Source organism: Portunus trituberculatus, chromosome 43 (genome assembly GCF_017591435.1).
Source record: "Portunus trituberculatus isolate SZX2019 chromosome 43, ASM1759143v1, whole genome shotgun sequence".
In the NCBI taxonomy this organism is placed as follows: Eukaryota; Metazoa; Arthropoda; class Malacostraca; order Decapoda; family Portunidae; genus Portunus; species Portunus trituberculatus.
This window is the reverse complement of record NC_059297.1, coordinates 21,033,165-21,049,189: the sequence shown is the minus strand read 5'-3', so window position 1 is coordinate 21,049,189 and position 16,025 is coordinate 21,033,165. Positions and strand designations below refer to the sequence as shown.

The window sequence follows — 16,025 nt, the reverse complement described above, 5'->3', positions numbered from 1 at the left end:
TACCTCCCCGCCTACCTTCCCTCCTCTCTCTCTCTCTCTCTCTCTCTCTCTCTCTCTCTCTCTCTCTCTCTCTCTCTCTCTCTCTCTCTCTGTCCCAATTTTTGCTACATATTTTGAATATATCCTTTAGTGAAAGATATGCAACTGCACACTTTTACTGAATATAGAAAACAAAAAGTATCGTAGAAGAAATTGACTAATTTCATTTTAGCCTCCAAATTCCTCTGACAAAATTTACTCCTGAGTACTCCCAATTGGAAAGATGACCTGAGAGGCTACGTTCTACATTCTAAAACGCCATGCTCTCTCATTAAAAGTATTTTCAAAGAGGTCAGAGGTAATTGATTAATCATTCTCTCATGGGTGATTTTCCATTTCATAACATTTAATTCTTGTTAGACCTTATAACTATGAAAACTCGCTAAAAATTTCCAAGTAATTTACACAGTATTATAGCCTATTAGACGTAAGAGATAAGACTGAGAAGGATTTAGCAATGTAGTCCTTTATATCAACGGGAAAGTATTCCTTATCAAGGACACATTCATAATAAGTATAGTCGTGGTGGAAGTCAAGTATCCTGTGTCCTGCGTTCTCCTCAATATCAAGTCCTTTGATACCCTGACAGTCTCTTTGTAAGGTCCTATGAGATCAGAGACTTTAAAGATGCTCGACTTCTGACCAGGACTATACGCTCATACACCGCGAGTCAGAGAGCGGCGCAAATACAAGGTGGTTGCCTGATCAGGAATCAACTATGGACTCAGTGGCTTGTGCATGGGAGGGACTTACAACACGCTCCTCCATGAACATTCTGAAAAAAAAGCACCAGTAGAAACAATAACAACGGCGACATCATCACAAAAAAATAACAACAATGATAATGATAATCAGATACATACTCTTACATAACAATAACGATGATGACATCACCAACAATATTGCCACTACCCCTTCTGTATGTTGTTGTGCTCTTACCATCGCTGCTTTTATTCCTGCAGCTGTTGCTGCTATTACTACTACTACTACTACTACTACTACTACTACTACTACTAATGCTGCTGTTGCTGCTACTATATAACCTTTCTTGCTGGGGTTTTTTTTCCTCCTCCTCACCCTCCTCATTGTCCTTCTTCCCTCTTCCTCGTTCTCCTCCTCCTCCTCCTCCTCCTCCTCCTCCTCCTCCTCCTCCTCCTCCTCCTCCTCCTCCTCCTCCTGTTGTTGTTGTTGTTGCTTCTGCTGCTGCTGCTACTACTACTACTACTACTACTACTACTACTACTACTACTACTACTACTACTACTACTACTACTACTACTACTACTACTACTACTACTGTTGCTGCTACTACTGCTGATACTACTACCATTATTGTTATTGTTGCTGCTGCTGTTTCTACATCTACTAATGCTGCTGTTGCTGGTGTTGATACCTTTGATATTTTCACTGCTGCTGTTTCTACATCTACTGCTAATGCTGCTGTTGCTGGTGTTGATACCACTGATATTTTCACTGCTGCTTGAACCACAGTCTCACCACCTCACCGTCGCCTCCTGGTCGCTGCCCTGCGGTCGGGGTGGTGGCGTGGAGCCGGGCAGTGAGGGCTGGGTTGGTGGTTAGTGGAGGTGTTGAGGGCGGTGCATGTGTTGCTTGTGTGCCCGGGGCCTCCACTCATTAGCATCTCTCTTTTCACTGACCGCCCGGCCGCTCGCTCGCCTTTTGTTTCTATCCTCGCCAGCCTGCCGGTAGAGGTCGCCCGTTCGCAACTTGCACTTCCGAATAGTTTTCCTTCTTCTCAAGCCTCTTGGTTATGTGGTGGAGAAAGAACTCGCCTCTCACCTACGTCAGAGTTGGTTTTCAGGGTACAGGTGGCCAGGGGCGGGGGTAAACGTGCATAATAACAGGCTGCGTAATTATAGTATCAAGGAAGGATTCACTCAGGTAAATCATAGCCGTGCTAATTGTGGGACGCGCGAGCATGTCGGGTGCGTCTGCCCGCCTCACACATCACCTCTAACACAGATGTTCATCATACCACCCTCGCTGCAGTTACATCACTCTTGTTTCATTCCCTTCAAGGTGGAAGAGCGAGGAGGCGTCTGATGGTTGGAGTGAAGCGCACCACGAGCAAGGAGGAAGTGCGCCATGCCGCCGCCTGCCTCCAAAGATCTCAGGCCCTAAGCAGCGGATGCCTACTCACCTTCAGACGTTGTGCAGCCACATCTCTCTAGGGTGACTCGGTGGTACTGGGGCAGTCTGGTGGTGCATGTAATGGCTTTCATCATGCAAGTCTGTGTGAGTGGATGTGTACGTTGAAACAAGAAGTAGAGAGAGAGAGAGAGAGAGAGAGAGAGAGAGAGAGAGAGAGAGAGAGAGAGAAGGGGGGGAGGGTGGAAGGGAGTGGGGGAGGTAAAGGTCTGATTTGCATATCTGCATTTCATTCCTCCGTTATATTATACGTACCGTAGTAAGTTCCAGGTTTTGCGGATACACTAGATGAGTGGTAAAGAGAATATATTACGTCTTGGTCTAGTTGTGTGATTATTGATAGCGTGGCCGTTATATGTGTGTTTCGGAGAGTCGCAGGATGGATCGTTTTTATTATTCTTATTAAAGAAAATAGTGAACGTTTGAACCGCAATGGTAGAATAGCATGATGGTGCTAAGGAGGACTGATGGTAGATGCTGAACAGAGAGCACAACATGCTTGTAAATTAAATGCAATTGGCTTGTTAACTTATCTGAGATAAAACTGTGGTGTGTGTGTGTGTGTGTGTGTGTGTGTGTGTGTGTGTGATGTAGGTGTGTGATGTATGGAGTGTGATAATGTACGTAGTGCTGGAGCTCAGTCCTATTGGTTTGAGGGCGGGCGATGCAAAAATCTGGCCTAGTGCAGTGTAACGTCGGGATGACATAGTGGGGTTTGTGTAGCGCTGTTTGTTGTTATATTACTCACTACTTTCTTTTGGTGTGGGTGTGTAGTGGTGTGTAGCCAGGTATAACGTGGTATGGTGTAACAGTATGGTGTTCCCGTGTGGGCACAGCGTGCACCCCAACGTAAGGGCAGTAAGGCAGTGATAGGGTAGAAATTACCTTTACCACTTGTCAGATGAACCACACTGCTTGAAGGTGTCTGCTTAAAACCTCACACTCACCATGGAAAGCTGGAAGTGTAGATGAAAACCTCGTCACCAGTAGAACCTTGGAGTGGGTGGGTAGGTGGAAAGGTGGCAGATGCAACACAGCTAGCGACCGCTGGCATCCCACTCCAGCCAGTCAGTTGTTGGATGTCACTTAGGAATGTGTGCGTAGGTCTTCGGGAGAGGTTGTGGCCCCTCGCCTCTCCTTCCCTCTCCACATACGCTCGCATCTCGGAGTGTGCAACTTGATCCCGGTGTTTTCAAAGATGTTATAGTTTAGATTGGTCCTCGCTGGTAACGCCGGCAGAACTTTCAGTGTTCATATTCGTGTGTGCCTCACTACATGTGCTAACGTTTCTGTCAGCTTCATTTTAGCACCTCAGTAATTCGTTAACTGCAAGATTATCTAATGTGATCAGTGCTGAATTGTCAGGATCTCAATTCCTAAAAGGATCAGTACAGTTTTGCTCTCCTGAAAATATGCAGGAACATTATCATTCATTACTGATTTCGTAAATGGCTAATTCTTTGACTTGGATTATTGTCGCCATGGGCGTCATATTTTATGATTCACATCAATTCGTTCATCTGTCTCAGCAGAACACGAAAAGTTATGACTGGTAGATTTATTCCATTCTTTCGTGTGGGAAGGTAATATAAGTTATGTTGCAAGGCTTACCTGAATATTTAATTCGGAAGATTATCGTTCTATTTTTTTTTTTTTTTATTTAAGTACCTATTATACAATCATATATCTTCTAAAATGATATCTCATTATTCAGAACGAGATATGAAGCTTAACATTATTTACTTTTCTGTACCGTATATTCTCTATCAAACTGTCATTAGAAAATAAGTAAATAAAATAGATAAAAAAAGAGGACAAGAAAGGAAGAGAGGAGAGAAAAGGGGAGGAAACGAATGGGGACAGGACAAGAGCGTGCGATGAGTGTTCGGTTTTCACAAAGTATTTATTAATGTCATTGTTGGCACTGCCTGCAGTGCTGTCTAATGTTATTCATACTTCAGTTGTTTATTTTGTGTACATTCAACAACCATGTGTTTTGCAGGCTTGGATCAACAAATACACAAGAATGTACTCCATAACGACAAGGCTATCTGACCCTGCGTCCCTGCACGAAGAGCAGCAATGGAAGACAAACAGAAAAATGAACGTCCGTGCTGTTTTGATTGTTGCTCAGAAGGCCGGCAAACGACAGGCCTTCTTTGAACAATCAAAGGGGTACAGGCTGAACCTCGACATTCAATATGTACCATTCGCTCATGGCAGCACTGTGGATCCTGGTTGCTCACCTGTTCCTTCAACTTACCATAGATTGTGTAATGGAAGATATGTTAAATATTTGCTAAAAAAAAAGTCATGTATGCAAGATAAAACAGCAGAATCTACGTATTATTTCATATACACTGTTTATCGTATTCATAAGCACAAATAACCCATTTCCAGTCAGACTATCAGTGTGGCTTCATATGGTGCATTGGTTGCACTTACATGATGGACAACAAATATTAGACGCTGGTTTTAACTTTTTTTTTCTACTTCTTTTCATTCGAATTGCTTTGAATTTCGTATGATGTTGTTATATCTGGTACTTAACGCATCATCATTAGTTTCTATAACTCTACAAAAGTCTATTGGAATCTCAATCATTCATCCCTTTCTCCAGTAAACTCTGGAACTCCGTGTCTGCTTCTTTATTTCCTTCTAACTATGACGATCTCAAAAGAAGGAGGTTTAAAGAAATGAGTAACAACACTGAAACAATATTTTTTTCGTTGGTCCTAATACACCAAACAAGGCATAGTAACCCATTTCATATTCGCTTTTCGTGAAAGACAAATAATTATTCCTAGAATTTAAGTAAATAAGATGCGACTTAGTTTTATCAAGTAATTGATAATTATGTTAATGGAATAAAACAAGTAATATAACAATATTTTAGACTTGCCCTAAACACACGGCCCTGCTTTCAAGAAACATCTCTTCATTCCCTGTGCCTGCATAAAAAGATGAAATTAAAAAGATAATGTATTTTGTAGCACCGTCAAAACTATTATAGACATAAATCTAAGAGCATATGTAAGTTTGGCAGTGTTAGTCATGCAGTCATCATGTCATGGCATCATCATCTACAGCTTGGTGTCCGCAACCCTATAAGTTGTAAATAAACTGAAACTTTGAACACACACTCCATACAAATGACTTCGGAGCAAATCTCATGATGTAATATATTCTTTTTACATCAAATGGATATTCAGTAGCAGTATTTGGGATGCATGTGAGACAGTTTTTATGCAATAAATTTAGCAGTAAGGATAAGAGAACTGAGGAATAGCTTGTCACGTATCTTAAACGATCTTTCCAAGGTCATATCTTTGATTTCAAAACTGCCCTCCTAAGGCTTCTATCCTTCTCTCTGCAACTATATCTCAAGTTTCCTTTCCGACCGCTCTATTGTAGCCGTGATAGACGGCTACTGTTCTTCTCCTAAACCTATTAATAGTGGTGTTCCTCAGGGTTCTGTCCTGTCACCCACTCTCTTTCTATTATTCATTAATGACCTTCTTAACCAAACTTCTTGCCCTATCCACTCCTACGCTGATGATACCACCCTACATCTTTCCACGTTCTTTCAGAGACGTCCAACCCTTCAGGAAGTCAACAGATCACGCGGGGACGCCACGGAACGCCTGACTTCCGATCTTTCTAAGATTTCCGATTGGGGCAGAGAAAATCTAGTAGTTTTCAATGCCTCAAAAACTCAATTCCTCCATCTATCAACTCGACACAACCTTCCAGACAACTATCCCCTCTTCTTCAATGACACTCAACTGTCTCCCTCTTCCACAATGAATATCCTCGGTCTGTCCTTTGCTCATAATCTTAACTGGAAACTTCACATCTCATCTCTTGCTAAAACAGCTTCTATGAAGTTAGGTGTTCTGAGGCGTCTCCGACAGTTTTTCTCGCCCCTCCAACTGCTTACTCTGTATAAGGGCCTTATCCGTCCCTGTATGGAGTACTCTTCGCATGTTTGGGGGGGTTCCAGTCACACAGCTTTGCTTGATAGGGTGGAATCGAAAGCTCTTCGTCTCATCAACTCCCTCCTCTGACTAACTGTCTTCAGTCTCTTTCTCACCGCCGAAATGTTGCATCCCTTTCTATATTTTATCGCTATTTTCATGGTAACTGTTCTACTGATCTTGCTAACTGCATGCCTCCCCTTCTCCTGCGGCCTCGCTGCACAAGGCTTTCTTCTTCCTCTCATCCCTATTCTGTCCAACTTCCTAATGCAAGAGTTAACCAGTACTCTCAATCATTCATCCCTTTCACTGGTAAACTCTGGAACTCCCTCCCTGCATCTGTATTTCCGAATTCCTACAACTTGTCTTCTTTTAAGAGGAACCAGTAGGGGGAGGGGGAGGAAGGAGAGACATGATCATCTGCAAAAGGAGTCACTCAAATAATACGATCGTCTAAGCCTCCGAAAACAGGGGACAACCACCTACCCTAGAAACATAAGAACTGCGGCAAGAACTGCATTAAGGTGTCTCTGAGAAAGTTGTCGGGAATTTTTAGGAGTATTTTCGTGATTTTAGTGATAATATAAAAACAAAAATACTGCATTATTAATGAAAGGAAGAATTAACAAGAATCAGAGGTAGCGCTACTGCAGACTTTAGAAATGGTTCGACTGAGTTCAGGACGTTAGAATAAGGTGAAGGAAGGGTCGGTGTAAGTCGGGATGGTTGTTTGCTTGACTATCCCAAAGTTATATGGTTAGAAGCAATTGTTAAGCACGTGCGCGTGCACACACACACACACACACACACACACACACACACACACACTTTGAGCTCTGAGCTCGCTCCGTAATGGGAAAGACTGGCTGGGTGACCAGCAGGCGACCGAGGTGAATATGAATTACACACACAGTCATTCCGAAAAAAAAAAAATCCAAACAGATAGATCATTTATCTATCTCCCACAATATTATACAAGTCTTTTTTCTCAACAGATTGTGAGGCGAATAACACTCTTTATGTTGTATTTATTGTCGTATTGGTGCATCTTGGTTCGTATTTTGAAGCTCTGATTTCTCATGAAACCGTTGTCAGAGACCTCAGACATGATTAAACAATTATTAATGATTATTTCTCCCATTAACTATGCAAAATTCTTGTTGAATTGTCACTATAATCATGAAAACATTTTTGATAACCCAAATAACTTTCAATATAGCTATCGGAACCAGTCGAAATAAGAAGTCAAAATATTTAAGGATTCTTCGAGGGTAGAGCTTTTCATCACAACTGCGCCAGATTCAAACACGAAACTCAAGGTCAGTGACCTTACCATGAACGTAGATAAATTGTGGGACATGTATGTAGTATGGCTGTAATAACACTCGAGTGTGTGGCGAAATTCGAGATGTTCCGCAGAGCTAGAAAACCTTATTCATATTTGTTTGGGTAAATATATATTTTTTTATTCAGTTCAACTAGTTGCTTTTATTTTCCCGTCTACATTGTACTATAAAGTATACAGTCATTACAAGATTAGATAATACATTCCCATATACAAGATTCACTTCCCTTTTCTCAATTTCTATCTTGTCTGATTCTGCTTTTAACTTAAGAATCTGCTGATTGCGATTTACTCCCTCATGCTTATTTGCTATTCTAAGAACTCTTTACATTAGAGAAATTAATGCATGACATTATCTCCTAATTCCGTATCAACATATATCTTGAATCTTCGGTATAAGTGAGAAGTAAGTTCCCACTTGCAAAAATGAAAGAGGCATAGAGATGCTTTAGATATTTAGATCCTATGGGTTAGTACATATGGCAAGTGTTTCTTTTTTTATGGGAAGGAAAGAAGGGGTCTTTTCCTCATTTTCACAGGTAAAGGTACAGTGGTATATCTTTTCTTTATTACTATCTTATTTATTCTTTTATTTTTGTTGTTAAGTTGTTGTTGTTGATGGCGGATACTATACGACTACACGAACCCGAAACTACTCGAGCAACACAAGACTTATTTTCTGGTTATTTTATTTTTATTTTATCTATTATTTTATCTATTTATTTCTTTTATTCTATTTTCTTATTTGTATGCATGTGTATCGTTTAAAGATATTTTATCTCAGAGAAAAAAGGCAAACAAACGCATCTGAGTCTGAAGACCCTAATACCCGGTAAGATTGAAGCTTGTTGAGACTCAATCACTGAGACTTGACTTGACTCCCGCACAGTGAAAAGATACCAACAAAGATACCAACGTAACATTGGCACTGGACGTCTTCAATGTGGATGGGGAGAAGAGATTTTTAACGGAACTACATGATGATTGGACAATAAAGTCTTGACTGTTCGAAACACCAAAACAGGAATTGAAAAGGGTTTGAGGGGCATTTCTATACTGGGCAGAGAAGGGGCCATGGAGGGGTGGAGGGGGCGTGGAAGAGGGAGAGGGGAAGGGGGCGTGGAGGAGAGAGAAGGGACCTGGGAGTGGGAGAGGAGAGATGAGAGAGGGAGGAAAGGAGATAGGGAGAAGGAGAGGGAAAGAGCGATCATGGACTAGTACAGAAGCAAAGTCAGAAGAAAAATTAATCAGAACCACCGCCAACACAAGATTATTAGTAGAATTCGCTGAGTGTTGCTAAATCTATTTCGGACGATATCATCTGAACTTTCTTGATCAAATGAAGTGGAAAATCTGAATATTTCCTTGGCAGAAGGACCAGTGACTGCAAGGGTACATGAATCAGCGATTGAATATGTGTCATAGATGAGAATAGTATGAAGAATCTTAACTGAAGGCATGTAACAGCCCTGATCTGGCTGCTCTAGTACTAGTGTTAATATATATGACTGTCATGGGTGAAATAGCTAATAGGGAGAACAGCACTTACTTATGAAAGCTGTGAAAGAGCATGGGGAGTAGAGGTTGCTTGTGATTGGTGGCATGAATGCACATGTAAGAATACTGGGAGAACGGATGAACAAGATTTGTAAAATGCTTGAGGAGTTTCTTGATCAAATGGAGTGGGAAAATCTGAATATTTCCTTGGCAGAAGGACCAGTGACTGCAAGGGAACATGAATCAGCGATTGAATATGTGTCGGTGGATAGAAGAATTCGTGAAGTTGTGCCATATACGTGGATAGATGAGAATAGTATGAAGAATCTTAACTGAAGGCATGTAACAGTCAGAGGGAGCAGGCGAGCGAGGGAAAAACCCAGAATCATCTAAGGTGGAGTTGTTAGCAAAGGTTTGAGAGAAGAGTTCAGCTTTAGAGACAGATGAGATGGCAGTGGTGCCATCAGGCTGAAATAAAGGAGGGAAAGATGAAGAATTAAAGTTATTTGAGATGTTTTTGGCCAGATGCCTGGTTCTAGAAAGTTTCAATCCAGCAATCTTTATTTTCTTTTTATGTTGAGGCCTATAGCGCCTGTAGGCTCACTTGAAGAGTGTGTAGGAAGCGCTGTTCTGCTTCCGTCCATTAGTGGCGCAGGCAATTTTATTTATAGTGGTACCCATATGTCACCACCCAAGCTCATCTTGGGTGTAACCACCTAGAACCTGGGTATCATGGTGATATGTAGGTAACTTTAAAACACTCGGCAAATGGCAAAGTGTTTAAGGCTGTAAGTGGTGGGATTTAAACCTACGAGTGGACATCTGCCCGATCCCACGCTCACCACCTTATCTACTACGCCACTGCCTCCCTTTAATATCAATTTCTTCTGGAAATTAAAGCACACAAATGAACTAACAACAATGAACACAATTAATTTTAATGCGAGGAATGTATCTGTTTCTTCTCCACCAGCTGATCAATGCCAGATTATCTTGAGTAAACCAATGATAATTCATATTTTTTAGAAATGAATTGATTTAACTAAACTAAAAATTGCATATGATCCCGAAAGCACTCTCATATACCACTTTTTTTTTTTTTTTTTTTACGTAGGGAAGAGGGCCAGCCAAGGGCAAAAAAAAGAAAGTTAGAAAAAAGCCCACTTGAGCGCTGGCTCTCCAAAGAGTACAAAAAGTGCCAAAACCGTCAGCCAGAATTAGGGGAGCAAATGCCTCGATACCTCCCTCTTAAAAGAAGACAAGTTGTAGGAATTTGGAAATACAGATGCAGGGAGGGAGTTCCAGTGTTTACCAGTGAAAGGGATGAATGATTGAGCGTACTGGTTAACTCTTGCATTAGAGCAGGGGTTCTCAATCTGGGGTTCGCGAACCCCCAGGGGTTCACAAGGAGATTTCCAGGGGTACTTAGATGGCTGATTTAATGATACATTCTTTGCAGAATACCTTTGAGTTAGTGTCAGTCACTAAATTTTAATTCTGTTCGATGTCAAATAACTGGGGGTTCCAGTAGATGGTCTTATAACCCAAAGGGTTCTTAACGGATAAAAGGTTGAGAACCCCTGCATTAGAGAGTTGGACAGAATAGGGATGAAAGGAAGAAGAAACCCTTGTGCAGCGTGGCCGCAGGAGGAGGGGAGGCATGCAGTTAGCAAGATCAGTAGAACAGTTACTATGAAAATAGCGATAAAATATAGAAAGGGATGCAACATTTCGGCGGTGAGAAAGAGACTGCAGACAGTTAGTCACCTGGAAGGCCTTCGCCTAGTGGTACGCATACCATAGGTTAGGAACCACTGCCTTACCTGAATATGGCTCGCTTCGCTCTCAACAGCTCGCCACCAATCGCAAGGGAAACAAGTTACTCCGGTCCCTTGCCCTTCCGGCCTTGCATGGGCTTAACCTGCGTTCCACCCAGTCACTCCAGCCCACTGTCCACCCCCGCCCCAACCTGGCTGCGCGCGAGTGTATACGTATAGGTTCGTGGATGTTTTATTTTATTTTGTTTATATTGTCAAAGTAAATAGAAATGTGGAAAATGCATGCTCACAGTTCCATTCATATACAGAAGTAAGGAAATAACATTAGACCAGTATAAGGAAAAAAGAAACACACACACAATGAGCATTTACAACAATTATAGCTGTACGGTTGCTTTGGTCTCGAAACACAAGATAGCCGAAAGCAGTATGAAAAGAAGCCATTCTGGAGTGAAAAGCGACATTAAATCACAAATTCATTATGCTATTCCTCTCTATGTACTTATACCCTTGCTGTACAAAGAAGCTAAGAACGTACCTACATATCCAGGCGCGGCTGGTCAAGTACTGTACCTATAGTATAGTACTTATAGTACTCTCAATCATTCATACCCATAGGCGGATCTAGGTGGGGGCTACTTGGGCACGAGCCCCGAATGTTTTCCTAAGACCCCCGGATCTTATCTGGGATCTGAGGAAAAGAGTAGCCTAGTCTGAATGTAATGTGCAGTACTGGAGTTTACCCGAAAGAAGCAACATGCGCGGGAAAGCAACCTACGTGGTATTCTGACGAATATGCTACCTGTTAGTTACGTGACATTGTACGAGACGTTTTCATTCGAATGGAAACCGCCAGTCGATTAGGAAGAAAACTTCAAACATGAGACTCGAAAAACTTACGGACATACAATTTCGTACCAAATTTACTTAAAGTCGTACCAAACTTACTTTTGAGTTCAAACATACCAAATGTGGAACGTTCGTTCCAAAATTGGCAACCCTGCCTGCCTGTCCCGAAGGAGTGTTTCCCTCTAGACGCTGTTACTACTACTGCTCTCCGTGTCTTTTATCCGCTTTGAATTGGTGGTAATTTGAAGCAAAAAAAAAAAAAAAAACTGTAGTTTCGGTGTGCGTGGCAGCAAAAAAAAAAAAATAAAAATAAATAAATAAATAAATAAATTCAGCGTCTGCACCCTCGGGGCAAAAGCCCCGGATCGCCTAGAATCCCAGATCCGCCCCTGTTTATACCTTTCTCTAGTAAACTCTGGAACTCCGTGTCTGCTTCTGTATATCCAACTTTCTATGACGACTTCATTTGATAGGGAGGTTTCTAGGCATTTATCCCTTTCTTTTGTCTAATTAACTCTTTCGGACCTGCAAGGGAACTGGCAACTAAGTGGGCCTTTCTTGTTTTATTTTTTCTTGCCCCTGGCCAGCTTTCTCCTCTTACATAAAGAAAAGGACGGGAACCTGTCACTATTAGTGACGAATATATCGTTCTATGCAAGGTCGCACCTTCGATTTATGGAATAAGTATGGGCAACATAAGATTACAACTGACCAATTACTGAAAGCTTGCTCCAGACTGAGTGGACCGACCACTTTTTTTTTTTTTCAGTTTGATGTTTACTTAGCTTTTTGTTTGACTGTTTTATCTGTGTTTAAATATCTTTTAGCGTTTTGTTTAATGATATAGCTCCTCACCTCTTAATCACTTTACTTCTTTAGTTTGATTGTTTTACCTGTGTTTTAAACATTTCATTAGTGTTTTGTTGAACTGTTTAGCTGTCAATGGATGGTGAGTAAAAGAGGACCATAAGTTTTATAAAGTAATGAATCGGTAACTTTGTCACTACCCAGAATACGTTGTTAGTTAAAAAAAAAAAAAAAAAAAAGTATCAGTATTTGCCAACAGTATTAGTATTGAAAAAAAAATATATATATTAAACTTAGTGGTGCGTGAGAGGGTTAACGCGTTTGGCAACAGCTAAAAATAAACACTGTTACAGCAAAGAATAACGTTACTTTCCACCGATATTGTTTAAACAGTGTTTTCATTATTCCATAAGTAAACAAGGAGCCCGGAATGACCATGGGTGGGAGACCGAAATGACTACTAGTAGGGTGGGAGGCCCAAGTGATCAAGGACCAGAAGGCCAGAGAAACTAGAAGCCGGAGTGGCTTGAAAGCCAAAATGGAGTATATGAAAGGAATGTAATTAAATCTTTAGGGGGAAATGGTGAAGTTAACAAGGAAGGAAGGAATCAGGAGGCAATCACACAGTTCTAGGAAGAAGTGGGTAGTATACGTAGGTTAGGTATGAGAGAAGGTTGTGTAACACCCGGGAGAAAGAATGCAGAATCAACATGGAGGAGTTGGTAAAATGTGTGAAAAGGCAGGAAAATGGGAAGGTAGCAGGACCAGATGAAATAGCCTATGACATGTAGAAAGATGGAAGGGAAGTTGTGATTGACAGAATGACTAATGTATCTAACCACGCAGGTGGGAGAAGAGGAGAGAGCGGCAGGAATGTGAAATGAATGTAGGGTGACTGCAGTTGTATAAGGGAGGATACAAGAATAAGAATGATCTGAACTACATATGCTGATTACATTAGTGAACACAGTAGGTAAAATGTTCAGTGCAGTGTTGAATGCGAAATTTAGTAAATGGATTGAGAATTGGAGCTAGGTGAGAAATAAAATTAATTCTGTATGAACAAGAAAAGATGATAAAATGTTTGTGATGGATGAAATAATTAAGAGGAAAAAAGAGAGATGAAGGTAATTGTTCTTAGGTTTTCTGGATGAAATTAAAGTATATTATGATAGAATGAACAAATAAAGGTTAGGTAGAAATGAGTGCAAAGATAGTCAACATAACATATAGTGAATAGCATGCATGTTGACACAAGAACTAAATACACACTAGGAAATGTTAGAAATAGACTGGATGAAGAGTGAGAGAGGAGTTAGGCAATGATGTATTATGATTATTAACCAGCTTGTATAGAGCAGTAAGCAACCAGACTGAGAAGAATGAATGCAAGAGTAAGCGTGGAGAATGATAAGGTATAAATTATGTGTGTTTTTTTATGTTGATGAGTACAGAAGAGACTTTGGAGTTAGGTTTAGCAGTGAGAAAAGTAAGGTAATGACTGTGAATAGTTGATGAGCTTCAAAGTTTGCTGTATGTTATGTAGTGCCGGGGATAATAATATTAAGTTTTTAGTTATCAAGTCATAATTACACATGTAACGACACACGTGGATACCATACATTCAGACATACAGGCGTATGGACAAGCTTGAGACGTGTCCGAGAGAAAGAGATATTAGCTAATCATGCATTAAAAACATTAAATCTACTCGCTATGTAATCAGAAATTTTAGCGAATTTTTCACTCCAGTAAGTAGAGGGACAACTGAGCTGTTCAGAAAAGTGTCTTTCAGTAATGTAATCTCAATCAAATTTTCTGTAATTACTCCACACCAGTCCTATTGTGACGACTGCTAATAATTTTGAAATCGTGAGAGTGATAGATGTGTTGCTTTCCCACACTGCCAACTTGTCCTTCTGAACAGGTGGCTCTTCGCTGCCGTAAAATTTAACGTAACTTTTGTATGAAATAGTATTTATACTTACATCATTTAATCACTTATACACTACCGACTTGTCCAGACGACTACCCTCTCTCTCCCAGTGTAGTGTGTGTAGGTATTTTGATAGGACATTCTTTTATGGAAATAGAGAAAAGTTAAATTATTAGTTGGCGGCGGTGTTGGGTAAAGTGTCACCCACCATGGTACGTCCTTTCCCCCCTTAAACGGTGTAACGAGGCCCCAAAGACAATGTTAAGTGTTTTTGCTTGAGGAAGTGGCACCATTTGGTACATTTTCTCCGTTAATAATACATCGCGGCCTCAAAGACGAGTAAGTGTTATTTTTTTGTGGATTACGAAGTGTTATTTTTTTTTTTTTTGTGAGTTATGAAGTCGCAAGTATCGCCCCAACTAAATTACAAGACTGTGTAATGAATAATATTATGTAATTTCCTTTTGTGCATTGTATTTTGCGATAAGTGTGTATCCTCTCTCCGGTGAACTGGACTGTAAATGAACGAACTTCATTGTGGGGAGAAATTTCACTTGTTATTATTCCATCAATTTACGATAAAGTATGTAGATTTGTTCAGTGTCAATCTTTCAAAATTTATAACCAGTGTCTTTTAAGACAGCTACCGCTACCATTTTTGTCAAAATAAATTTAGAAATCTTTCATAAATATTTCTTTTCTTTTCTTATAAAATCCCCGCCGCATTACAGTTGTATGTTGATAGGTCATAGAATTAAAATAATGTAGTAAAGAGAATTGGAGAGGATGAACTGAAACATGTAGATTATAAGAATATACAAGTACTTAAGAACGTGGATGAGTCCGAATAGACGTGAAAAGACAATCAATGTAAAGATGATCATAGTGAACCAGTGAGTAAGTTGATCGGGAAACGCTGCAGGGGTGATCGAGAGCTAGTTGTAAATATGGCGTACAGAAAAGTGCGGAAAAGTGTGGCTGTCGAGTATAATGTATGGTATGGATGTGATTGCGAGGAATAGAAGTAAAATTGATAAGTTAGATGTAGGGCAAAATAGAGTAAATAGGATGGCAATGAATACATCAAGGTACACAGTAGTGGAAGTTTTGAGAGGTGATATAGAATGGAACACGTTTATGGAAAGAATTACAAACCCGACACTTAGGTGGACAATATTAGACTTGAAAGAATGGATGATGTAAAAATGTCGATGTTTATCTGTGGAATGAAAGTGGGAACAATGAGAAAAGTAAAAGAGGTGTTTAAAAATTACAGACAGGAGTGAAAGCAAATGGAAGAGGGGTTTGTGAGATAATGACAGACAGAGTGGATTATAAGTTGTATGGAAGATGAGACTAGCTAAAAGAAATCAAAATGAGCGTGAATGGGTCGTGACATGAGGCAGAGTAGGAATTGAATAGGATGTTAAAAAATGAAAGAATGAGATAGAGATAAGTGGATTAAGTGTGGTAGGAATAATTAGGTTACTGCTGTTTTCTGCCTGTCTTTTTGTTTGTCCTCTACAGGAACTACAGATCCGAAATGCCGCTGGCTCTGGAATGATTCTGATCAGTCGCCTCTAGCGTCAAGATCAAGATCAAGAGCCACTGTTTTGGTAAAAGCCACC

At 40.5% G+C, this 16,025-nt stretch overlaps 1 protein-coding gene across 1 annotated transcript in view; it reads left to right on the top strand.

Moving 5' to 3' along the window:
- Positions 1-5,093, top strand: part of LOC123518342 — a 49,835-nt gene extending 44,742 nt beyond the window's left edge. Inside the window, exon 5 of the mRNA XM_045279106.1 lies at positions 4,211-5,093. Within this exon, the coding sequence (XP_045135041.1) occupies positions 4,211-4,597 (387 nt within the window). The 3' untranslated portion in view covers positions 4,598-5,093. The remainder of the gene's footprint in view (positions 1-4,210) is intronic.
- The last annotated feature ends 10,932 nt before the right edge of the window (positions 5,094-16,025 follow it).